This window comes from Charadrius vociferus, unplaced genomic scaffold (assembly GCF_000708025.1).
Source record: "Charadrius vociferus isolate BGI_N301 unplaced genomic scaffold, ASM70802v2 scaffold14, whole genome shotgun sequence".
NCBI classification, from domain to species: Eukaryota; Metazoa; Chordata; class Aves; order Charadriiformes; family Charadriidae; genus Charadrius; species Charadrius vociferus.
Window position 1 is genome coordinate 7,271,826 of NW_009648876.1, and position 26,727 is coordinate 7,298,552.

At 36.6% G+C, this 26,727-nt stretch overlaps 1 protein-coding gene across 1 annotated transcript in view; it reads right to left on the bottom strand.

Moving 5' to 3' along the window:
* RALGAPA1 (Ral GTPase activating protein, alpha subunit 1 (catalytic)) overlaps positions 1 to 26,727 on the bottom strand; it is a 122,982-nt gene that overhangs the window by 11,090 nt on the left and 85,165 nt on the right. The window contains exons 36-37 of the mRNA XM_009886954.1: positions 22,972 to 23,130; positions 20,921 to 21,048 (exon numbers count right to left, since the gene is read on the bottom strand). Coding sequence (XP_009885256.1) covers positions 20,921 to 21,048; positions 22,972 to 23,130 — 287 coding nt within the window. The remainder of the gene's footprint in view (positions 1 to 20,920; positions 21,049 to 22,971; positions 23,131 to 26,727) is intronic.

Below are 26,727 nucleotides of genomic sequence, written 5' to 3' on the forward strand. Positions count from 1 at the left end.
ATCTCACAGAACCATAAAATGATCAGAAAATTTTCCTGGCCATTAGGCTTCTGCACACTTTTTTTTTTTCATATTTTATTTGCAGATAGTGTGATTATTTTCCTCTTACATAGCTCTGTGTTCCCCCCCCCCGCCAAAAAAAAAAACCAACCCCAAAAAGTCACCATGCTGTGGAGGAATGCACTCAGAATCGATTTCTTGAAGGTTCTCGGTTCTGATTTCAAGTCTGCTGCTCTTTTTGCAGAGGATGGGAAGTGAGGAAATCACCTTTCTGACTTAATTTCACCATCTGTGAAATGGGGATAATATTAATCTTGCACACATTTTTAGCAATCCAAACATAAAAATTGCATTATAAGTGATAAGCATCTTTTATAACAGGTGCTAACATAATAAATAAATAATGATACTACTTTCAGTTCTTATAAGTAATAAAATTCTCAGCCCCAAATTACAGCTGGAAACAATTCCTGTCACCTTAGCTTTTAAACCTATACTTCAACAATTACATAACTTTTCCTATGAAACCATTTTGCAGTTGTTTTCTGTACAATATTTACAATAGATTTTGCATTATATCTCAATATGAAAAAATGTACAGAGATTACATTATCTGAAAACAACTTCTAGCGAATACACTGATTTTCACTGTACTTCCTCAGACCACAAGTTGGTTACACAGTAAAACTGGGGAACAATTTTCCATTCAAAATCCGTGTTCCAAATTATTTCTGGATCCTGAGACAGCTGAACCTCAGCAGAAGTCTCGGGCTGGAGAAGCTATAATAGAAGCACAGGGACAAGAGAAAATATAAAAATCTCCCATTGTAATGGTTCTTAGGTTGGGGTATAAACACAGTATTGAGCCTTAACAGAGGAGAGTAATATAGCACAGTTTTTAAGAGGCTATGTATAAGTGGTAGAGGATGAAACTGATGGTTGAAGTCTAAATAATACTACGTATCTCACAACTTGTTGAAAAGCACTTTTTTCATTGGGGGAGATTCACAGCTGCTGAATTTTCTGCAGTTAATAGAGTCCTTTGATTCACAGCAGTGCCCCTTGCACAAAAAATACTGGCCTTTGTGTATTACCAGAAACTAATTTTCTATTTGGCTGAAAAGGGAAAAATGGGGTTATTGCTTCTCCCTCCTACGGAGCTTTTCATTATGCCTGATGCACTCAACTTCTAAGCTCTTCTGAGAAAAAAAAATAACTGAAGAGGCAAGAGGTAGAAAAATGAGCTTGTTAGCACATTAGAAGTGAAGTATCTTGGTGGGCCCTAGAAATTCCCAGTGGTGTGTTAACTTATCACTCTATGCATGCTGGCACTGATAGTCTCCCAATTGATCACTCTCTTTTCGCACCAAAGGTGCTGCCAGGAAGCAAAGGCTGAAGGCCCACAGGAGAACAGGCTGCTATCAAAACAAGCTGTTTTTAAAAGTCTGCTTGAATGGGTAAAATGTTTCATGAAAAAGTAGGGTGGAGACACCTACCTGCTTTTAAAATGCTCTACTTTCAGAGGTCTCTAAATGAAACCTTTTAGTTTATCCTATTATATCCAAAGCTTATACACAAATAAGGCTAAAATGAAGGAAAGTTACCGCTTTGAATGTGACAAGGACATTCCCATTCTCCAATCTGGGTACCTATCTCCTAACCAAATAAAGAAGTCTTGACACAGATGCTGACTGAAGAGGATAATGATGTTTTCATTACACAGTGGAGAGGACAAGCTTACATCAGTTCTAGAAGTCTAATTCAAATGCACACTTAGTACATCCAGAGAAAAATAATGCAGCTAGCCAGGTTGCCATTTGTCCTAACAATCCACAAAACCATCTGCAGCTTGTTAAAAACAGAACCCTGCTTAAAAACAAAACAAAAGTCTGATGTGAACGCCAAGCCTAGAGCTTGCTGTATTCTCCACTAAGAAAAGACACGCTCTCCTCAGAACTCCTCTTCTGTATTAGAGACTGAGTAGCTGAGATCGGGATACTTTTTATCTTCTATTCACATATACTTTAAGAACATTCTATTATTTTAAAACTCCAAATTTGTATGCTTTTGTGGCTGAAATAATCTAGTTTTATGCTGTATTTGAATGAAACTATCTGCAAGAGTGACCATAAACCCATGGTAGTTAATTTCTACATGACTTCTAATAGGCTAGACATTTATTTCTTTAAAACGGTGCTCTCTAGGGAAGAGTTATTAGCACCTACAAATTGAGTGGCACACACAAACTCAATGGCTAGTAATAATAGGCCAATGCAAGCTGTATTCTTACTGCGAGTGGATGTTGCCACTGGCATCGGCAATTAAGATGGAATGGGAAGGATGCACAGACAAACCAATGGAGAAAAACTCTGGCACAGAGAGTGACTTAACACTTAAACAACAGTGTTGTGAGCTTTCTGCTTCTGAAGAAGGTGCTAACTGGAACAAAAGAGAATGGATAAAAAGGTAAGATATACATTAATTATACAGGCAGTCACCCAAATCTGTCAGCTAAAAACTTGCAGATATATAATCTGCAAAAAGCATAACGAAAAATCTAATGACTTCATTATACTTTTTCAGAAGATATTGTTCTGAAAAATACAATCAATACAAGAAAAAATCAGACATCGTACCTTTATAGGTCACTCAGGTTATAGTCACTTCAGCTAAAATTTAATTTGCATTACAATCCATTTTACTTATTGTCTAAATCTGCAATTATTTCTATTAATACTGAAAATACTTTACTTTCCATTATTACTGGTAAGCATGCAATTTTTTAGACCTGTTGATTTGCACTTGGGAACAAGCACCGAAATCCTGGCTGTCGGATCACCTACTTACGCTTAATCTGTCTGAAAAAACACATCTCACGTCTTCACCTAATAGCTCTCCATCACCGTTGATTGTATCACTTTCTTTTTTAACTCAAGCTCTGTTTAGATTCCTATGGCAGAATACATCTACATCTTGCGGATGCTTTTTCCATAATCCAAGCTAAAACTTTTTCTAGCCATCTGCATGAATAAATTATTTCAGCTCTTACTTCCCTTCTCAGTTATTGCCACATCTTTCTCTTTGACCTCAATAAACAAATTTTACTTCTGATATCTACCGGGAGCATTGCAGAGCCCACTTTCGGAACATACTGCTCAGATGGGGTATTCTCTTCAGAAACCGCCATCAGCCCACCACTCCCTAACACAGATGCAGGCTACTTTTTTTAACTTCATAGTCTATACCTATTTGATCAATTTTATCAAAACTACTCCTGCCTCCAGTCAGTTAACACAGACAGTCACACTCACGCTGATATTTTTAGACAGGTACTTTTGTACTTTCTTCCACGTGGCTTCTTATAGCTAGTACCAGGTCTCTGTAAACGTCTACAAAACAATCCCCCTTCAAATTCTCCCCTTTGTTACGATGTTTATCTAGAAGGAAACAAGGAAAATACCTTGGACGGCCTACCCAGTCTGTTGCTGTGTAGGTCACATAACTATTCATTCCATCTGCTATTGTTTCACATTTCCCTGAATTTTGTATCTGCCTTCATCTGTTGTCTTCGGTTTTATACTTGGCTTTTTTATTTCTGGGGGGCAAACAACATCTGTCTTGTGCTGTACTCCATCTCAGTATGAGACTGGGGTCTATGCTAAGGATGTGAGTGTGCCACAATAATACAAGCAAAACCACTCTCTTCCTTACATCTTCATCCACCATTGTAATCTTTTTCCTTTATATTCAAAACAATTCCCTCACATTAACTCTTTTTTTTCTTTTATCCATGGCTTTGTCATCCTTCAGTTGCAGAAGGATGCAGAAATCTGTTTGCTACATTTCCCCACATCTCTAGTTGTTTAGTCTTTATTTTTCCTTTCCTGTAATTTTAACCATGCAATCTCTACAAAATCCTGTACTTCCTATTGTTCAGCCTCTTCTACTGTCTCCCCTCTTCTACTGTCTCCATCTTTCAAGTCCTTCTGTTGAATTGCGTCATTCTGATTAAACGTTTTCTTTCCATTCTTCTTATTCACACCTCTCTCACACTTTAGAACAAAGTCTGCCTGTAGGTTTTAGAACTGAAGAAAATACATTACAACAAATCTATCCAGTATTTTGCAGTTAAAGAAGAGTGGGTGCATGATTACTGTGTTACAATTATCCAGGGAATACCAATTCTAAAAAGTCATTAACCTGAGCCTGAAAAAAATGAAGAAAAAGCAGCTTCAACACAGAGTAAAATTTCCAAGACTTTAAGAGTATGCCACTTTACAATTTTGTAATCTGTCTATTACTAGAGCATCTAAGTGCTAGAGTCACAGAAGGGCTGGAGAAGAAATCCTAGTGCCTGCACCAAAGACCATCTGATAACAAATGCTTCCTGAGCAGGAAGGGACTCTCCTCTCCCAGGAAAGTACCATAACCATTAGGCTATACAGATGAGCGTATACTTTCCCTGTGATTCAGAGGAGATCTTATTTTATGAAACGAAGAGCAATTTCAGCAGTGAACGGAGTAGGCCTGATTACAAAATGTCCTCAGTCCCAATGGTTAGAACAGTTTTATAAGAGGTAGGAGATGTGGCCTCAAAATTGGAAACTGCTCTCTCATTTCCTGGCTGATTGATATAACTAGGGAGTTACCTCCTGTTGTGTTTGTGTGGGCTCTAATCCAGCAAGTATACCTTCAAAAAAAACTCTTAGCATTGCTGCCTCGCAGGTCAGATGAGCAAAGCAATACTCACCTACTCAAGGGACAAAGAGAGGAATGAACTGGGCGTTTGGCTGTTCAGGATACAGAAAGGACTCAGGCAGCTCCAGCGTGTGCTGAAGTGGGCAGATCTCCAGGGAAGGGTGCAGTGAAAGCTTTAGATACCTGTGAACTTTAGAGGCATCCAAGACTAAGCATTTGCTATGTGGAGATTCTCATCACCTGTATGTTAGACACGGGCACCTATAAGGCTAGTCGGGAGGAACTTGGGTCAGACTGACAGAGCAGTTATATGCCTAACTGCTCTCAAGACTTTTGGAAAAATATACAGAAAACTTTTTATCAAGACAGATTTCCTCAGCAGCTTCTGGAGGAAAGGATTATGCTGGGGAACCTACTCAATGACAGAAAGCCAAAAAAGGGCTGAAGAGATGCACAGTTCATTAATACACTAAAACAGTGACAGAAATACTTGTAATGATCTCTTTAAAAGATCGGAATTTCATTTGTTCAACAAAATTTCAAGTAATGCATTTGAGAAGCACCTAAAGTCACCAATGGCAGAAAACCTGTACTTTTCCAAAAGTCAAAAGAAGTATTTACCATTGCAGATGCCACAATAAAATGTTATGCCTCAGCTTCCACTTAGTAGATAACTTCTAGATGATTTAATATGCATCAAGACCACTATAGTTCAGTAAATACCCTAGAACTATGAAGTTCCATGTTGTAAGCTCAACAATGCTACAGGCGTTTCTACATCCCTACTGATAGGCTGGTCAAGTCCAGTTGACTAATAACACAACTTTTTTTTTTTCTTTTTTAGAAAAAAAAAAAGAAAGGTTTTGTGAAATGCAGTAAAAATGTGGGCTCTTCACTCATTTTTTTTCCATTACTCGGTCCACCATTCAGAAAAACAGAACAAAAATCCAAATGAGACACTTCCATGAAAGTTTTATTAATGAATCTTCCTTCCTGATGCCTGTGTGTGTACCTATATCTATGCACACTGCAGCATATCAATATAACTGTATATTGGTATATGTGATCACAATACTGACAGTATGGAGAGTACCTGAGATTCTTTGGTTCTGATGCTAGGAAAAAGAAGAGTTTCTGATGATCACCGAGAAACACCTCTCAGAAAAAGTCAGACAATGCATTTCTAAATAGCAAGATGGACTTTTTCAGGTTAAATTACAAACTACTGTTAGAAATACATATACAGCTGCATCCCTGGCAGTTCCAACTGTTAGCAAAATCATCTAAGAAGTCAATATATATTGATATGATTGTGGAGAGTATGACTTTGTCAGCTAGGCATTTGGAAAATAATTTAGACAAGCAGAAACCAAAGCACTGCCTCCATCCTTAACTGGAAAGCGAAAATCCTCCACCCAGAGATAGATGCTTGTAGGATCAATGGACATCTGCAAGAGGATTTCTAATTGCATGTATATACTATTTATATAAAAGAGATTAACATTATTTTAAGAAAAGCTATATAAGATGGCACCCTCTTGTTTACTACATTTGCCCTCTCAGAAAATTTAGAAGCACACCTTTCCTAAAATACCCACAAGTCTGCAGTATTGTCAACATATAAAAATGTTTCCAGTATATTAAAGGCCAAAGGAAACAAAGAAACGGTGAGGCACAGCGAACGGCATATGTTGGTAGGAGATTTTGAGTTTCTTGCTCCCTGACCTGAAAAGGTGTTCAAACCCCACAGAATTAATTGCTGCAGTTTGAGGTACTTAAAACGATGAAAGCATCAGTTCTACTGGGCAGATTTTTCCTAGTGAATTACAATTCCTGATGTCAAAACGTGAAAGGAGGACAGCCTCCAGTAAAAAGATAACAAATACAGGTTAGGACCAAGGTTATACAGAAGCTGAAAGGAAAAGTTAGCCATAGCAGAATTTGCCTTCCAAAGGAAGACAGGACAAAACCCACACAACACAGAAATGGAAGTTTTTTCTGGGAAATCTCACTCTGAAAGAAGAGATTGTACAGTGGTTGTCAAACCAGCTGAACGCATACTGAGTCACAGCAATTTGTACTCTTTGTTGGCTCTTAGAATTAAGGATGTAAGTCGGGCTGCTATTGATCCAGCGTTGGAAGCCCTGCAACTAGCTGCGTTTTGTATGTAGGTGGGTGATCAGTATCAACTGGCCACACTGAGAGGAATAGTTAAAGTTCTCTTATATTCTGAAAAGTGACTCTGTAGAAGTGGCATCATGGTGTTCCCTATTTATTGCATTTCAGTGATTTCCACATCTAGTTTGCACAGTATACAAATAGAAAGATTTCTTTTTTTCCAGCTGCAACTTCTGTTTACTCAAGTCAACTCCAGAACTCAAAGTTAGCCTGAGTTCTTTTCTGTTTCTTAAATACTGCCAATATTGAAAATGGCATATAAATATTTTGCTCTGCGCATCTGTTCAGACAGACAGGCTCTAAATGAAAGCAGCTTCTGCATATGCAATTGGAACTTAGCCACAAGACTGACGATTCATAAAGTAGAATTCAGTTCATTCTCCTCGTGTCTGATGCGAGAAGAATAAAAATTACTATGCTTGACACTACTGAACAGGTGAAAGAAAAATTTTAGTCTTCTAAGGTGATTTTTTTCTGTACTGAAACCATATGTTCAATATTAGTGACAGCACTTTTGCAATAAAATGTAACAATATATTTTCTTACTTATAAAAATGGAACACAAAACTCGGAGAAACCAGCTATATTTTAAAAGTAAACTTTTATGTTGCATTTCATGAAAATGAAGGGACTCTGTTAATTATCTAAAATCACTATTTTTAAGAACAAATGTATATATGATAATTTACTAATTAATGTACATATCATTAAAAAAAGAAAATAAATACGAAAAACAAGTAACAGACTAAGACTGTAGGGTGTAAGCGAACATAAAATATAATATCTAACATCTTTAATAAAAATCTTTTTCAACACAAGTTGTAACTGCAAAAGGGCTTTCTGAAGCAATTTCTGAGGTATATTTCTTCATGAAGAAAATAAGGGAATAGATAAATCCCTACAAATTAAGTCCATTGTTCCAGATCTTACAATTTGTTTCCAATGCATATAGTTGCATCATTCTTTAAATGAATATAATGAAAATTACTTCTCATTTTTTACACTACTAAGAAGTTCAATAAAACTGATAAATTAAAAGCTACTGGGCAAATTATAACAACACATACTTTTGCCATTTACAGGATTTTTCCTTTAAGAGCACTAATCTTACAGCTAAAGGAGACTACTGCAAGTAAGTCTACTCTATGGTTAAACGGTTCAAAGTCCTGAAAGGTAAGCATAGGTTAGATAAAGTTGCAGCCACTGAGCGTCTCCAAGTCAATGATACTGCTTTCTGTCTAGTTTACTAACACATTATATATTGAAAGGCATTAACTTAATCTGAAATTATGTAAGAATCTTTGGTTTTGCAGTGTGAGCACTTTCAAAATTGCTAAATTACTGCAAGAAATTGTAATTGATGCTTACATTTTCATTGGAAAACCCAATACATTTAGCATTCTGCAACACCATCCTTGTAGGAAAATCCTATATATTTTTTTAAGTTGTTCCATCAGATCTTACAGCTAACTAAATTCTTCAGTGGTTTATAACATCATCTAGGACGGAAAAGCTGTGATTCATCAGTGCAGACAAAGCTGGGCTTTAATCCATTCCTATAACCATATTGCCAAGTCTATATTGTTTACATTGCATCTCAATTAAGAGACAGGCAGGACACCTGGTACTTCTTTATCTAAGTCCCACGGGCTGCCAGATGACTCAAAATCCATAACAGGTGCTAAGGCAGTGTGAGTGTAGCACCATTAACACAAGCTGGAATTGGATAAAATTTGGACTATGCTTAACCACTTAAAACACTCAATTATGAAATGAAAAATGTAACCACTCTGCACTGAGCTCCTTTACAAAAGGCACTTAAAAAGATATGTAGAACTAGAGTGCATGTGTAGTGGACTTAACATAAATTTTAATTTCAGTATAAAGATTCTCCAGAATTAAACTATACAAAACCCAGCTATAAAAAAAAGTTATCTTTTTAACATAATCATATAAAAATATGGAGACTACACTTACTGAATTGAATGAATTCTAATTCTGATCATCTGCTTAGGCAGCAAACATGACAAAACTGATGCTCAGACTTCTAGCGATTTCAAAGCTAAGAAAAAATCTGAATTAACGATACTTAATGAATTTTCAACTCTGCAGAACCCAGAAGTTATTTATTTTAGGGACTTTGGGAAATGAAAACATCTTACGGAAGGATTTTAAAAACAACATTTAAGTGAAAAACTATAGGATAAAAGATATTCTTTGCACCGAAAAATCCCATTGTTGATCTCTTTTCAGTACTGTTTCTGCTGAGGTGACTGAACTAAGTATTAAGCTTAGACACTGACAGAACACACCTCATGAGAGAAAAAATGAGTATCAGAAATTTTACAGTGGACAATTACTTAAGAACTATCTGTATCTAAACGTGCAGTAATCAAATTAAGTTTCTATTTAATATTGTAATTATCAAGAACACAATATAGTGATTTTATTACCAGAGTAAGCAGTAACAAAGTACAGTAAACTGTCATTTAAGACAGTGTCATAGTATCTATGATAAGCAGCATATTGGCTTAAACTAATGCACTATATGCCTCTAGGGAACGACAGGCTCAGAGACTGGGTTTTAACATCAGAATCTATCCATTAATCTTGACTTAAATATAATCTACTCTGCAGTAAGAGGAAAGAATGGGCATTCAATGAATTATCTGTTTGAAATATAGCAGGAACATATTAACACAAACATATAGTAGAAAGTCTTGGTACTATTTATTGTGTATTGTTGGTTTTACAAACCCCGAACTGCACAAAATTAAAAAGACAGTAAGATCAAATGGGTAGCAGTACTGGAAGGCCGAATACCTCAACACTGTAACAGACTACTTGTTAAATCTACTGGCGTGTGGTTAGAAGACTAATGACAATATTTGCAAATACCCCACTTGTTTTAGTAACAGGCTATGGAGGTGAAAACAAACAGTGAAGGAAACGCTGCTGAAGCCCTTATGCCGGCAGAATTCCTACTCCAACTTCCAGGGAGGATTTGTCTTACTAATGTACCCGAGACGGGAATCGATGAACCTAGAAGGTATGTTGTGCTAATTGTTTTGAAGCCCATTACAGCTGCCACCGCTTCAGGCCCTCTTTGGAGCGACGCTGCTGCCGGCAGACAGACCGGCCCGCAGGCGGCCGCTCACCTGGCAGCAGCGGGTCCGCAGGAGGCAGCCGGGGAGGCACAGGGCCAGCGGGCCACGGGACTCAAGTTTATTAAGGACGCTGCACCAAATGAGCCACGGAGAGACGTTAAGGCGTTGCAGTCATCACTGCAGCCCACAAATAACGTGGAATGGTACAGGCCAGGGGGAACTGCAGCCCCACAGACTAACTCCCGATCTTGGGAGAGGGATTTATCCCCACTCTGACGCTCAGCGTTACATCAGTTTTAAACTCCAGTAAATAAGGTTGATGAGCGTAAAAATACAGAAGCAAAACTGGCTCTTCCCTCTCTGGTATTAGCATGAATGCTTAAGCCCACTGTTTTCGTACATTAAAATGTTTACATTTCTACCTTAAATACTTTCTCTGCATATATAGACATATTCATTGATGAAATAGTAAAGAAAATGCCTTTCATGAAGACACCACTACAAACTGTAGACTTACACAAATAAAAATTACATTAATATTAAATATTGTCCAGTGAAAAGACTGCACATACAGATATGTATTAATTTGCAATTCCACACTACACAGTAAAAAGGAAAATGTGTCTCATGGGAAATGTTGTCATTAATTCCATTCTGTACTTGAATAAACTTTACAACTACTTTTTTTTTTTCTTTTTTTTTTTTAATAGTTGAAGAGAATCTTTTCTCTTTACCCTTGGGTTGCTGCAGCCCCGGTACGAGATAATCTACTTATAAGTCTCTTCGGAGGGCAGTAAAGTCGATTTTAAAAACGATTTTTAAAACTCGAAGACAGGCTTCTTCTAGTTAAACAGAGAAAACAAATATTAATTTTCAGTCACTTCCCTCTTTCTTTATTTTGAAGGGCAATTAGTAAAGCAGCCCCTTCGCCCTCCTCCCTAGTGCTGTCAAGCTGTTGAGAGCAGTTTGCAGCACTACAATGGTACTATTGTGAACACAGCCTGGGCTTCCTTCCCACAGAGAGTTAAATGGGCAGTTCCTGCTGCCCATGATTGGTGTCCAGCGAAACAATACTTAAGAGCCAGGTTTTATCAGTTCCACGCCAAAGAAGTGAAGCCAGGGAACCCAAGCCTTCATATCATGCTGAACCATATGCCAACCCTGCTGGCCCCAAAGGTTTATCACTAAGAATCAGGATCCATCGTGTCCCCTGTGAAATTTCACTTCGCATACCTTCTGCGAAACGCATGGCTTTGCTGAAAACTGACCTTTTTCCACAATTGGCAAGAACAGATGGACGGTAACTATGGTTTGGCAAGCAGAAATTAAAAGATTTTCTAATAGCCTGCATTCTTCTATGTTTGAGAGGAGAAGCATTCAGAAGGAGATAGATATGTTTGTGACCCACAGATCTATTCAGGTGCAGTTAATCAGCAATTAAACTATTTTCTCAATGTCTAGAAAGTATATTGAGATTAATTTGATTGGCCAGGCTATGATTAGGACTCATGTCCTTCGCACTACCATATGGTAATTCCAATTAGTGTAATACTAACTTTTAATCCTTGCTGTATGTTAGTTTATTCTGTTTTTCTATTAAGTATGTGGCACATACAAAAGAAATTATACACATACACCCTTTTTTGTTACAATTTTGACCTGTTTAATTAGTGAATATTGTTACATGAAGTATATTCCATCTCCAGCTAGATATTTCATATATTGACAGCTACTATATATAACCCCTTTTTTCAGTAACTGAAATACAGGCCTGTAGGAGAACAAAGACAACCAATGTGCTCGTTTCTATTAATCTCCTCTTTTTTTTTTTGGTACCTATCATCTTCTAATCCCTCTGTTGGCACTGGAAAACATGCCCCAACTGTCTTGATTACCATATGTAGAATAATGCAGAAACAGTTTGCCAATATCTTATTCAACTCACTGGAAAACATCATTCTATTTCAGAGACATTACTGTTTGCCAGTTTTGCTTGTTACAAATAATCTCCCACTTTTCCCACCAATTTAAATATCAGAATAAACCATACACAATATCATATACTTATTCTTTATATGTACACAGCTTTCAGTGCTTATAAAGGTTTATAAAATCTTTCAAGTTGTTTGCAAGTCACTTATCTGTTATTAGGGTTGAATTTATGACTAGAAAAGGATTAAATCAATAAACAATGCTGTCTTTTACAACATAGGGCTTAAATAGTTTAAAAACCTTTCTTCCTTTAAATGTTAGAAACATCAGGAAAAATTGTTTAACCTTCCCTGCTTTTATTCACAGACTTCTGAGAGATATCAAAGAAATCTGTATGAATTTTAACACCTTAAGGGGGCAAGGGTCTTAACATTTTAACAAAGGGTTTTTGTTATCCAAAATGTTTAATTAATTAATAAGGCTAAGTAGGTATTAACAAAAAACCTGTCATTTTGTGTTACACACAAAGCAATCAACTCTGTAAAACTGAACTAGTTCATCTTTTTATTCCAATTTAAGGACTCCCAGCCTTCTCCCTGCAAATTTTTGTTTGAGGGATCTATACGCACTTAAACCACACCTTATAATGAAAGAGTGATTGCTCTACTAACTTCCAGCTTACAACATACAAAAATTTCCTACCTTAAAAAGATGCAGTAAAATAGAACTTCCCTCCCTCAAGCGATCTGTACTGACATACCCAGATTCAGAAGGTCCAGGAGGCTGATAAAGCATTTTGCTGCTTTTCAGGGTAGCCCACTGACGTCCTTCTATTCTAGAACAGAATGCCACTGGCATAAGCCTACCCATATTTTATGCAAAAAACAGTAGAACTGATACCCCCACTTCAGATGGGTAAATTAAATTATGAAAGAACGCACAAGTAAAAGAACTTGGAATGTATTTTTCTGAACAGTACAAAAAGATTCAAGTCTCTCCCATAATTGCTTACAACATCAACAGAGCACTCAGCTCTTTCTAAGTGCAATTATTAGCAGAAAATTGCATTATTTGAGTCAATCAGTTTTGTCTCATTTGGTATTTTGCTTTTTACCACTTTCAAGAGTCTCACACATTTCATTAGGGAAGAGTAACTAATAAATAAAGCCGTACTACTAATTAAAAAACCAAGTTATAGATATCTTGTGATGACAAGAACTTTATTACCCTTAAGGGTAAGTGCTTATACTATAGCTCTTGAACAGATGCTCCCAGCATCCTAGTTCGTATCTGCAGACCGCCCATAAGAAGAGGTAGAGACAGAAGAGCTACCTGGGCTAGAGAAGGCAGGTTCTGTGGGATTAGAAGGGCAATTACAGAAGAAAATATATTTACCCGAACATATACAAATCCAGAACTACTGCTAAAGAAAAGTACATATGTGTGTTTTGCAAAAAATCTCCCAGACTATATACATGAACATATACTACATTACACATAGCTTTCAAGCCTCACACTTCAATTTAGTCCTCATATTAAAAATGCATGAAAAGCAATCAAAATGATGTGTATGTCTACATGAAGATGCAGTAAACCCAGCAGCTTGGTACAGACACCTGCAAGTATTTCTCCAGCAGTTATTTGAAGTGTCTATATGACAAACACTAAGGCAAGAGTTTAAAAACCAATCACAAATGTTGGTTCAATCAGTTGTCTCTAGTGGCTAAAATCAAAGGCATTTAAAGTGATGCTTTGGAATTATTCATTGCAAAACAATCCTATTCTTTCAACAGGTAACTAATAAATGATGGCTGAGAACCGGCTTGCACTACCCCTGAGGTCCAATTGTTACTCAGAACACTGCCTACTTTTGCTCCCTGGTGTTGCATTTTAACTCTAATTGCATGATCAAGCCAATAAATTGGACTCAGGGGACAAAAAAACACTACAAAAGTACCTACTCTGACAAAACCAGAGGTTGCAAGAAAATGCACTTCAAACAGAAGTGAGGCAAGACAAGACAAGCGAAGAAGAGGTATCAAGGCTTGAAAGACAGTCATTAATACTGACAGATTACTGTAATTCTGGCTGTCAAGGTGATCGATTTAAGCAGCATATGCCAATCAATACTCTCCTCATTTACTGAGCAGCATTAGATATATAGTTAGGTAAGACGTCCCTAAGACAGGATTTCAAACCATACTTAACGAACATAAATAGCACAATTTATGCTTTGGAATCTTAGCTGGTTTTTCATTTGGCCTTTTTTTAATTGCACAAACTTCAGTGTGATGTTATCCATACGAAACTTACTTTAGATGATTCTATTAGACATCATGTATACAATTACTTGACATGAGATATTTCAAACTGTACCAATGTTCTGTATAACGTATTAGAACACTAATATTGAATATGAACATTCTTAAATGCAGCAGTTATTTAGTACTGTGCATTTTGCTTTTTTTGGCATTTGTGGTTTGTCATTCTGAGTACTTTAGTCATCCATGGTTTACAACAAACCAAATCTTCCTGGTATTTCCCCTGGCATTTTCCTTACAACAGTCTCTTATTGTTCAAATATACTGGTGACATCAAAGGAAAATACATTAATTGGATGTATTAGTTCAGGGGAAAAACTCTACAAAGATAATAAAAATAGCTATTGCTGTCATTGCATACCTACAAGCAGACACACACATACACGCACAAATATACACACGCATCCCCCCTATGACTCTATATAGAGAAACAAAACTTTCCTCTTACATTTAGGTCTTCTTATAATGCACAGAGAAACTGTTACACATGATTCCTTGAAACTGAAATACCTGAACAGTCCATTAAAACAAGCAGATACTTATAAATGCCTTGGAAATCTTCAGCTTTTCATGTTATACCATTGTATGCAAGCATTTAATTAATCACATTTTGAATAATTAAAATATCCAGTGAGTTGTCAGCAGAACTAGGATTTGGGAGAACCGCAAAACTGAGCAAGTCAAAGTACAGGAAAGACTGAACATCATATTCTCTACCTTATGATTCTTGCTTGAACTTGGAAAACAATTTCCGTTGCTAAACAGTAAAATAGATTTTAGAAATAACTCTATTTTCTTCTGGAAAAAACAGCAGGGGTCATATGATGAACTCATCCATGGCTCTTACTTGAGCTCATATCAGATAAGGCTACAATGGTAAGAGTCAGGGATGAAAATCCTGAAATTTTCAATTATTTCTTGTAAAGCATACAGAGTAGTATGTAAAAATTTTATCAAGCATTATTTTTAATGTATATTTCTTCCCATCTGTGATGACAGAAGGATCAGTAACAGATATGTTAAAACCTTATTAAATGAACTGTATAAAAATTGTATTGCCAGAAATGTATCCAAGTTTGCCGAAAATCTTGGCATAAGGCAGTTCCAAGAAATTCTAAACCAGAACATATTAGAAGGGCAATTATAATGGCATGCATTAGTCCTTTCACTATACCAAAATTATTGGCACTGAAAAATGAATTCATGATACATATTTAAGGAGAGAGCGCACCCCTTATACCTTTTCCATTTGATGCACAGTTATCATCGATGCAGTATCACTGTATTAGTTTGTTTTTTTTTCTTACAGATGCTCATGCATCTATAAGACAGAAAACTTACTGGACTTAAAACAAGGGAAACTGGCATCGCCAAAATCAGTGCTTTCCAGCTTTAACTTCTAAGTTTCTGTGGTAGTGAGAAATCTCCAAAATCTTCACAAATTCCAGTTTAAAAATGTAAATCAAACAAATATTAATTAAATGAGATAAATGTGGCCATAGAATTTGAAGAATACTCTTTGCTCACTGTATGTTGCTACTAACAAACACTTTCTGTTTAAAGATAAGCTTTCCAGTGTCTGCAATTCTATCTTGAGGCAGATGATGGCCAAGCAGGCACAACAAACAATGACACTACCGGTTCCAATAAAACCCTTTCTTAGGGCAGTTGAGTATCATATCATAAGCAAGAAAGCTTCTTCTGAGCTACGGATTTTTAATACAGAGGAAACTTTTAACAAACCACTCAAATGCATTATTTTATTCATACAGAAGTCACTGTCTTGTCAGATACCATATGGGGCTAATATCTTCCGTTTCTCTGGAAGACAACTATGTAAAAAGGTTAGCTACAATATATCAAGTACCAACTGTTTAGGAATACAATGTCAAAAAAGATAAGGGGATGTAAATTTTCCAGTTTTGATAAAAACACATTAATTTATCAAATCATTTAGTTAAGATTTATTTTATAATATTTTGTAGATGGAACAATTAAGACAGTATTATATTTTTGCTATTTAAATTAATCTGTTTCATATGACAAAAAAAAAAATATCTAATTGGTTGAAGAATTCCCGGCATTAGGTCACAACTTTGCAGATTATTATAGAGGTGAAAATTATGCTATGATGATTACATATGCAGAAAACCTATATTCCAAGTGTTCTTGAATGTCTATGAATTTCAGATTTAAAAGATGCTAAGTACTATTTCTTGCCATGTCTAGCTACTTTGTGAGGGGAATACTACATAAGAGAGAAAGCATTATCGTGTCTGAGTTGCACTATTTGCACTAACTGCACTATAAGTGCAGATAGTTTGGAATAATTTTGCACATTGTACACAAATTTTTGGATGTTGAAAAAGTAACACAAATTGTTTCACATTTGGAATTCTACGCGCTCAAGGTTTCTAGTTGTTCTGTTGTATGGTATAAATAATTTTAACAAGCTGGACCACTGGAGGTGCTTACTATGCACAGTAAAGAACATTATCCTGGTGTACCTCTTGGCATCTGGCTAACATCTGTTGTTTATTCAGGAAGTTCAAGTACAATTTTGTAAGAAGCCACTCTTTCTATTATTCAAAATATTTAGTATTGATCTATTTCCTTCACGTGGTAGATTTTGAATTCAGAATGTGACGAAGTACTTGCTCTGAGATGCAAGCCATGAATAAAACTACTCTTATCAGGAATTTCAATGTGATTCAGTAAATAAAGAGTATTTAACAATCCCCTAAATATTGGCCTCCTTATCCTACATCAGAGTGAAAAAGATTGTTCTCAACATTCAGTCCTGTTATTACACCTGCAGTCTTCGAAGTTCTCCTAGCGTACGTGCAGTCTTCGAAGTTGTCCTAGCCTACGTGCAGCTGGAGTGCATTCAGGAGATAAGCACGTACTTCTTACAACAAAGACAAAAGCAATGAGAAGAAGAAACACATTAGCTAAGAGATAGAGAAGGGGGTACCGCTGCTTCTTTAGCAAGACAATACAAGTATTTTGTGTCACCGTGTGTGTGTCACCGGCTATTGCGTGCACGTCTGCCGCCTGTTGGCGAGGGGGTACTGTTACAAGAAAGCCAGGCCACCAAACGGTAGAGAGCGACTGCAGAATCCTCGGAAGGGGAAACTAAAGCAAGTTCCACTGATCAATGTGGAAACTCCACCCAGACTGGCAATATTCTCTTCACACAGCTGCAGCAATGGAAATGTCAAACATCAAGTTAAAGCAGGATAGCCACCATGCCCGACTGATGTTTGCTGATGAATTTAGTAAATTTTAATCTTAAAATACTACAATACAGAAACATGCTGTTACAGAATTCTGAGCGAAGAATAAAAACACAGAGCAGATGAAACCATTAAAAATAATTTAAAAAATCAAACCTTCAAAATGTTTTGCCGTCTAAGTTTGCTATCAGAAGTATCAAAATGTCAGAAAGAGGAAAGTGATTGACAGAATATGTCAATCTCAGAAAGCTACTTTAAACCATACAATACATGCTCAAAGTCAGGGCACACTATAAAAGGGAGATGAGCAGAATTTCCTGTATCCATGCAACCATTATTATACTATTCACACGTACTGCCCATTGCCACATCGTGATTAACAGACTAGCGCAATAAGGGAAAAGTTGCAATCAGGTTACATGAAGAGGACTGAATATCCCTGCTGATTACAAATGACAGCTGATTTTTTTCCAGTCAGGTCTGCACTTAGAGAATGCACTAACTCAGAGGATGGATAAGCCCTCCTTGGAAGTAGGAGGGCCAAACTCAGTGCCACTTTCTTGATCTGCGTGTGTATGGGATGTGAAGAGAGTTGTACTTTTCAATTAAGAGTTTACCATGATCCATCCTCACCACAAAGATCTGCAATGTGACACTGTAAATATTCTTAAAATATAGATAAGCACAGAGGTGCGTATCATCATCAACTCCACACTGAGTCAAAAGGTTCCCGCCAATCATTACACAGCACAGTGAAATGAACCACACACCTGCAGGCACGGAGACATTCGTAAACTGATGCTGGCTTTGAAATTAGAGAGCTAATACAAAAGCGTAGGGCTTAAAATGTGTTCTATTTGACTGAAGTCTCAAGTATTCTTGTTTCCTCAAGATCCACATTAAACTGAATTTCTACTGACCACCACTGAAGTTGCTAATAAATAACACTGCTCCAGTATATTAGATACTCATAAGTAAGTAAACAAAAATTAATTTTGAGCACATCACTTCAGAATTCTCTTTCACTGACACCGTTACGGTCCTGGACACGTGGGAAGCCTTGATTATCAGCATTACTTTTCCAGTTGGGTCTCTGCTTTTGGCATACCTTCTGAAAAATAGCTTTTCTGTACCTTTTTTCCTTCCTCTTCAAATGTCTTGTTTTCACCACTCTGAGCCCTCTTTTTCTTTGCTCCAGCAAAACTCCAACACAAGGAAAGATCACCTTGATCAATGAGTCCTGTCTTTCGCTAGAGACGTTAAGTCTGGTGGGATCTCCAGAAAAGCTATTTAACCACAGACCAGAAAATACTCCTGCCGCCACACCCTTCAGTCCACAAAAAACTTAAAAAGTCAGTAGCGAACTGCTACAGCCATAACTAAAATATGCCAGAGAAAAAAAGCGGGAGACAGTAAAGACAATCCTTGATGTCTTCAATTCCCCACTATTGCAGGAATACAATTAGATTCAATTTTCAAATATTCCTAGTTAACAGACCATGTCCGTGTTCCAGGAAACGCCCACCAGTCCTTGCCATTCTTGTATGAGGGAAACTCCTTCTTAACCTCAAATCTGGCCATGGGTTGAACACCAAGAGAATGTCCATGACATTTTTAATCATGAGTGTTTTAAACCACTGAGAGCTAGGCCAGACTTTGAAGTTTAACTTTTTTTGCTGTTTTCCACTGACACAACTGACTCCACCATAGCCTAATTCAAGCCAGGGAAGTTTGTAGAGTTTTTTCTAATTTCACACCAAGCAAACAGCTTTTAAAGAACTGCCCATACACTCATTTTAATTTTTAAAGTATTATACAAAGCATGGAATATAAGATACTCCAAGCCAGTTTGAAAAATAATTCCACCAACTACTTAATAAAGCTGCTCTTTAACATCAGTGCCCAATCAACTGGTGCTTCACAAACTTACCAAGTGATGATACAAAACCCACCAACCAATACTATCTATTATTAAATATACGTAATGCTTTCCCGTTATCATGCTAACCACATTAGGAGACAAATATCAACATTTTAATGGAGGCCACATTATGTCATAAATGACATGCAGTGCTTTGATGCATATAAAAAGTACAATTTGGAGAACTGAATTGAAAGTGAAGGTGCAATATACAGCTCTTAGGAAACAGCCAATTCCTAGAAATTGATCTGGCAAGCTATGTTCAAGGAATTTATTACAACTTCCATACTCTGTAAAGAAGTTTAAACATACAAGTTTGTGGGTTTTTTTGGTACTGAAAGTTTGCTATTTCAGAGCAAATTGTTTTCCAATTGCTCATCACTATACATCAATATAATGCTATAAGCCATCACTTTTCATGGTATAATGATGATAATACATTTTAAATTCTTTGATTAAGCCACTTGAGTAATGACAAAAAGATCGGACCTTTCCAAACATAAAAATACAATGAATCAACATCCATCATCTACAGAAATGGCACAAACGTCATTTAATGTGATCACATCAAACATCATCCATCATTCATCTGTAAATCCACTTCATCATATCTAATCCAAAACTCTGAGTATTAACAGTCAGCCTTAGAAAAAAACAAGTATTTTAGCAACAATCTATCACATGACAGACAGAGTATTTTAGCAACAATCACATCACATGACAGATACAAGTATCTACAGCTTGGGTGGAAATTAAGCACTGAATTTCTTTTGGATCAAAATTTAAATGTACCCTTCCATTTATGAAATTAAAAAATACTATGTTCCTATTGATTTAACTAACAGATATATAACAGAATTCAATCTTAAAAAGGAGAGAGGTGTGACTGACTTACCTTATGTTTTTTAATTTTTGGTTAGTAAATCTATTCTTCCAAGAGAAGCCTTTTCAAAAAAACTACAATTTCACTTCCAAAAAAAAAAAAAAGAGATAACCTTTTCTGACATCTTTACAAAGACACTAACATCATTTTGACAACAACTTTGTATTCTGAGCTGAAAAACAAAATCTGTATGACAAAAATGTAACAAATTTCTCATCTTGAAGGAAAACAGAATTCATATCCTTCTTGGAACTAGAAAACAAAACTAAGTCACATTAATACTGGATAAATACTAAGTATCTTTAAGGAAAAAAACCATCACATTGCTATTTTAGAAAGTGTACTCACAAAATGGTCATTAAAATAACTTTGTTTAGAAAGAAGTGATAAGTACATGTCATAAAATAGTAGAAAAAGGTGATTTTTTCAGCACTGAACCTATCGTTCACTTAATTAAAAAAAACTTCTCTTCATCTGAACTGTCTTCTATAGGTTTAAGTTTCTTAAAGGCACCATCACTACAAAAAATTGAAAATATTTTCTTAATCTGACAAAGATATAAGATGACAGAAAACATGAAGATCATATCTGTAGAACTGCAAGGGAATGTATATGCCTTAGAAACCACCTGAGTGAAAGGATACAAGTTTTGGTATAACGGGATTAATGATTTCAATGCACGGCTTGCATTTATAGCTGTTGCGCGAACCATAATAGGAAGAATTTTTCCATTCACAATAGCACCATCAAAGAGTGGACCAAAAAATGGAACCTGAATAAAAAATTAAGAAATTCGACATAAAGCAAGATCTTAGCTATAACAATTAGCAATCAACATTAACAATAGAGCACTCAAATATATCATTTTTTTTTCTCCTCACCGCTAGATAATCAGGCCAGTTATTGTGCTCCATGACAGACCTTTTCTCTTGTGGAAATATACAGCCATATAACTGCTTGATATCCTTGGTAACAGATAACACACCATTTGAAGAAAATTAAGCAACCATTTGAATACTGTACCTCATCAAAGCTTAATTCCAACATTTGCTGCCAAAATCCTAGGGACAGTCATGCATATGATGTTTATGACATTGAAACGCTAGATGACAATATTGTAGGTGGTAGTAAGCAAAAGGAATAATTACTCAAATTTTAAAATAATATTTATCATAAGGACCAACTCAATGTGCAACTGTCATACAATTACTGGTGGACAGACCCCCACCTTCCACTTTCTTTTCTTCTTCTATCTGTTGTTGTTCTTTTCTACGGTATCTATACAAGTAGATTATAAGCCCTTTACAGGAGAAATCGATGGTGAAAGGTTGGCCTCTTTGGACCCTAAGTGTAAAGCCTCATTTGCGAGAGCCATCGGAAACCGTAATGTTTAGTACAGGCAGCACCCAAAAGGTTTACAGAGCAGACGGATCTCTTATTTTGGCATGACATTTTTCTCTAAACAATCTTCATTTTGCAATTAAAAAAAAAGAAATTAAAACTCTATTAAGATCTTCATTTCCTGTACACGTGAATAAAGTTCTGAAGCCGCTAGTATAAAGCATATGAAGAGGAGCAAAGTTTGTGCAGCAGGTCAGCAAAGGGAGCAGAGTGTAGACTAAATATTCTCCCTGCTAAGATGAAACCAATGCTGCAAAAAAATTTTAGATCCCTATATTATTTCTGCCATCAGTCATTTAATGCAGTTTTGATAATACTGAAATCTGATGGAAGGCACTTCTTTTTTCACATACAAGGACCTCTTGGAGTAATAACAATCCCTGCTCTCAGTTTTATTTTTCCTTCTTAACCTGCACACCCCCAATAATGTAACTCTCCATACTTAAAGTAGTAAAAGAAAGAATATACTTATTAATTAAAACATGAGTAACCCACTAATAACAAGACCAGATACTGGGTATCATTTCATGCTGATCATCAGATAGAGGCATTCATCATATAGAGGGAAGCCTATCGCTGTCATACCACATTTATTAATATTAGTGCTTCTAGAAATAATTTTAATATTTAAAGGATAGTAATTCATGGCAAGTGACATCACACACAGAAATTATACAGTACAAACACTCATGACCACTTTTATTCAGTCAGTGCCTGCTATCCTAAACCACTGCTTTAAGAACAGGGCCAGCACAGACATTTGAGGAACAATCATGAGAATGAGAGTGTGTTCTTCTGCCTAAGACTTGGAACAGTCTTGCTTTGCTGAAATAGTCTCCAAATTCTTGTTTGGAGTCAAGGAGAAAGTGCAAACTAGCTTTGAGAAGAAGGAAGGGGAATATGACATGGATGAAGAAAGCTGGAGCACAATAGTATTATACAACTCCCACTGTCATGTATCAAATTTGATAAAAAAGTTTGCCAAGTTTATCTTAATACTTGAATGATTTCGTAGACTATTCTAGTTTTGTTTCCAGTTTATGATGTTGGCAGATATGCTTGACAGGATCAGGCCTTTGCAATTTCAAGTTACTGATTTTACTATGCATTGTACTCACTGAGTTCTTCCTCATCCTCCTACCACCACTGCAAATGTCACTGTTAAAGACACATCACCTAGGATCAATCTATTGGATCTGTTGGATCAATCTATTACAGCAAAAACTCAGATTCAAAACAACTCAGTTCATATTAAACACATGAAAGAAACAAAAGAAAAAACCCAAACGCTTACCTCAGGCTTTTTCATGATCTGGATACTGAACATATGGTTTTTCATGGGATAGATAACTATAAGAACATCACCAAATTCTGTTGGAATTATTCCTCTTCTATAATCTCGAGTATGCTCTGACCAAACAATGTGTACTTCATCATTTCCTAAATGTCTTAGCTGGAAAAGCAGGGATAAACAGCCATCACTTTAAATATATGCTATAGCATACAGCTATACTAAGTGCTCATATTTCAAAAGGACAAACCTACTAAAAAGAAATAAAGAAAAATGAATAAAATAACCAAACTAGACTATAGTTCTCTTACAATTTCAACAACAGTATTAGTTCGCAGTATTGGTTTGTGCTATACATTTTTATACATTGGTGGCAATGTCTATTTAAATAAATAGGTATGTCAGTATCTATTTTCTACTGAACGCTAAAATGTTTTTTATATTATTCTCAGGACTGCAGAGTCAATCAATCTGATTTACTAAAATGTTTTCAAGATTGCCATCATTGACAGGCAGCAAACTACTAAATTCTATGTGAATTTTTAAAGAATATGAATGAACATCAGTTTAAAAGCTATGTATCTGAGCAGTCTTAAACCTCACTGTTCTAGCCAAATTCCACACTACTACAAACAAAAAGCTTTTAAAGGAGAACAGCTACTGCATTTTCCATAGCCCCTAGATTAACTAAACTAAAAGCTCATTTACCATGAATTCTGTATATCTCTGTAAAAATAACTCACCCTGCCCCCCAAAAACCCCAAATGGCTTTTGATTTGTCGCAAAATGGCCAAATGCGTTCCTCAAAATCCATGCTGTATCCTCAGTTGTAATCATATAACCAGATTACGGAATATCTTGAACACTTCGGAATTATCTGCACTGAAGCTCCAAAATGCTCCTTCTGCTAAACATTACCATCTGATAATCAAATGTTAACATCATGGAGAGAGGCTTTACGTATACTGATCAAATACTTTCAGATTATTAAACAAGAGTTTCTTTCCATTAAGGGCTATTTCTGAAAATTCAAGCTGGCATCTCATTTTTTCCTCCTTGTGCATCACCAGTTATAGTTGACAATTGTCTTCACCCACAGTTGTCAGTTTGTTTGCACAGCTTTAGGTAGGCAGAATTTGTCAAACAATTGCCTTGATGTTATTCAAAGGACAGCACTGTGAACTGCTGTTAACAGGTAACATGCAGATACTAATCTAAGCACTTACAAGAAGTTATTCTATATAAAAAGGCAACAATTTTCTGTATTCATTTTCAGAACATAACTGCACTTTAAATAAAAGCAAAACATATACACAGCCATCGGAGAAATTTTATTGCAAGTATTCACTTGTTTATATTACAAAACCTCCTGGAATGCTATCTTTGTCTTATCTGAAAGCTTATACCTGTTGTCAGCAGCAGACTAAAAAAAAAAAAGGATAAAGGAAAAAAAGAAGCTGCCTCTGCTCTTCTCTGCTGGCTTTAAATTGTATCAGACTGAAAAACAGGGTTCTATTTCTACAAGAAAAGGACTTTCTTCAGTGTTGGGCTGGGCAAAGGACAGATGGTATCAATACCCTACATCTTGTCTGATGCTCAACAGGTCATTTGTTTTGCGTGGATCAGATCATAGATACATCTAATCTCCAAGGACTGCAGTTCCTTTGAAGTGAGCTGCTCTTGCCCCTTTTGTAGATGGCTGAATTATTTTGAACAACAGTTAGTTAGGGATGCTCTTGTGCCAACAGTAAACCCAGCCCAACAAAAGAACTGGTTGTGACAACATTTGCTATGCTGAGTTTTATTTGACTAGATTAGCACAAAACCAGGCAGCAACCTGAATGGCTGATGTGCAACATGCAAACGCCAGCTGCAAAAACCTTGGATGACACTAGGCAGTGATGAATGTCATAAAAGACAACCAACTGTGGAATTGTTCTGAGGGCCTGAATCTCTCCTACCTTCCGCCGTGAAGTAACAGTCAAACTATCTGTTGAAATACAACAACAAGAGAAGGGCATGAGGGACTGATGAGCCTGCACCTAGAAGCAAGCAAAAAGCTCAGGAAGGATGAGGCTGCGTAACCAAAGAGAAAGCAAGAGGCAAATCAGTTTAGATATGAAATCTCGTGGAACATGAAAAAACTACATGATCCTAGATTGAGGGGTGGCCATCTGGTGCACTGACTGAACTGAACTCATCGAAGTGACTGTGAAAAAGAAGTAGGACTGATATGCCCATCACCGCACTGCACCATTTCTAATTCAGCAATATTGAACTATTTACTACAAGAATCAGCCCTCCTTTACTTACTATCTTTGGACTCAAAGACAACAAACTCGTACACTGTTAGAAACAAGGATGGTGACAGTGTGCATACCAAATAAATGGCTTTAAAATCCAAAACATATAGAAAGTTTAGATAGTGCAGCTTCTTGAGGGCATCACTACCTCTGAATTTCATTTATCAAAGATTGCCGCTGTGTAGCTGTTACTGATACCTGCAACTAATCAGACAGGACATCAGCTCTTTCACTTCTGTGAAAGCTACCCAGATCGAGCATCGTTAGTGATGCCACGCTTTCACATCAGACTGACACAGATTATGGTGTGATAAAGTGTATTGTGTGGTTATTTCAGGAGGAGGACTACTGACAAGGGACACATATTTTTAGATGCCAAGTGTACTGAAGCTATTATTGACTTTTTTCTCCAATTTCTAAGTTTGCTTTATACCCCCATAGAGGCGTGAGAATACATTCCATGCTAAAAGCACTAACTTCTTCAGAGGAAAAGCAAAATGAATCGGCCTATTTCAGTAAGTTCCAAGTCCTGTCAGGTGTGTTTCACCTCACAATTACTATCAAGAGTGATGTAACAAAGATCCAGTTCAAGTAAAGTGTAGAATGGCATCTCGGTGACATATAATGGACTGCGAGTCAAAGTCAGATGGTGCAAGTAGGTGGATGATGGTATAAACTGTGAATGATGCTTTATAACAAGTACTCAAGATCAAAACTATGGTCAATGTCTTGTTTCCATTATAAGAGGTAGAAGACTGACAAAAATCATAGACAAGTAAACAAGATCGGGTGTTGCTGTCTTCATCTTTATGTTTGGAGAAGAACTAAATTCTGAATAAGTCATTCTGTTCCTTTTTCAAGAGTAGATTGGAAGAAGCTCTGACACTAACATAGTGCTTCTTATTGCTTCTTTCAGATGTCCTCACCTTGGTCAGCAAGCAAAGCTTATGAGAAAGCTTGAACAGTGGTAACTTGACTCATCAACAACACTTGACTCATGGAAGAGATCCAATTCTGAAATTGTCTTGAAAGGCTTTCCAAGGTCTGCTAAGTTTTGCACAAGCTTTTCAGAAAGAAGAATTTCAGTTTTTCTCCTTCATTTTTCAGTTCCCTATTGAAGTACCTTGAAATTGAGCGCTGCTCCACAACAAAGCTCTCCTGCAAGCACAGCAAATGTTTGGAGAATCCATCATTCACTGTAATTATTACACCAGAATCAGAGCGTGACCGCTTTCAACTTTGATCTGGATTCTTTATGTCTTTGTATTGAATTGAATCCCAGAATTCAGGGTCCCGGACACAAGTGGTACAAAGATACTGAGCTACAACCACCTCTCCTCACTGAAACCTAAAGGACAGAGAGCGACATGTGTTCCCAAGAAGGTGTGGTCTCAATGTTATCTCACAGAATCAGATTTGGTGCACACAGAATGGACAGGTACCAAGACTGAAATCT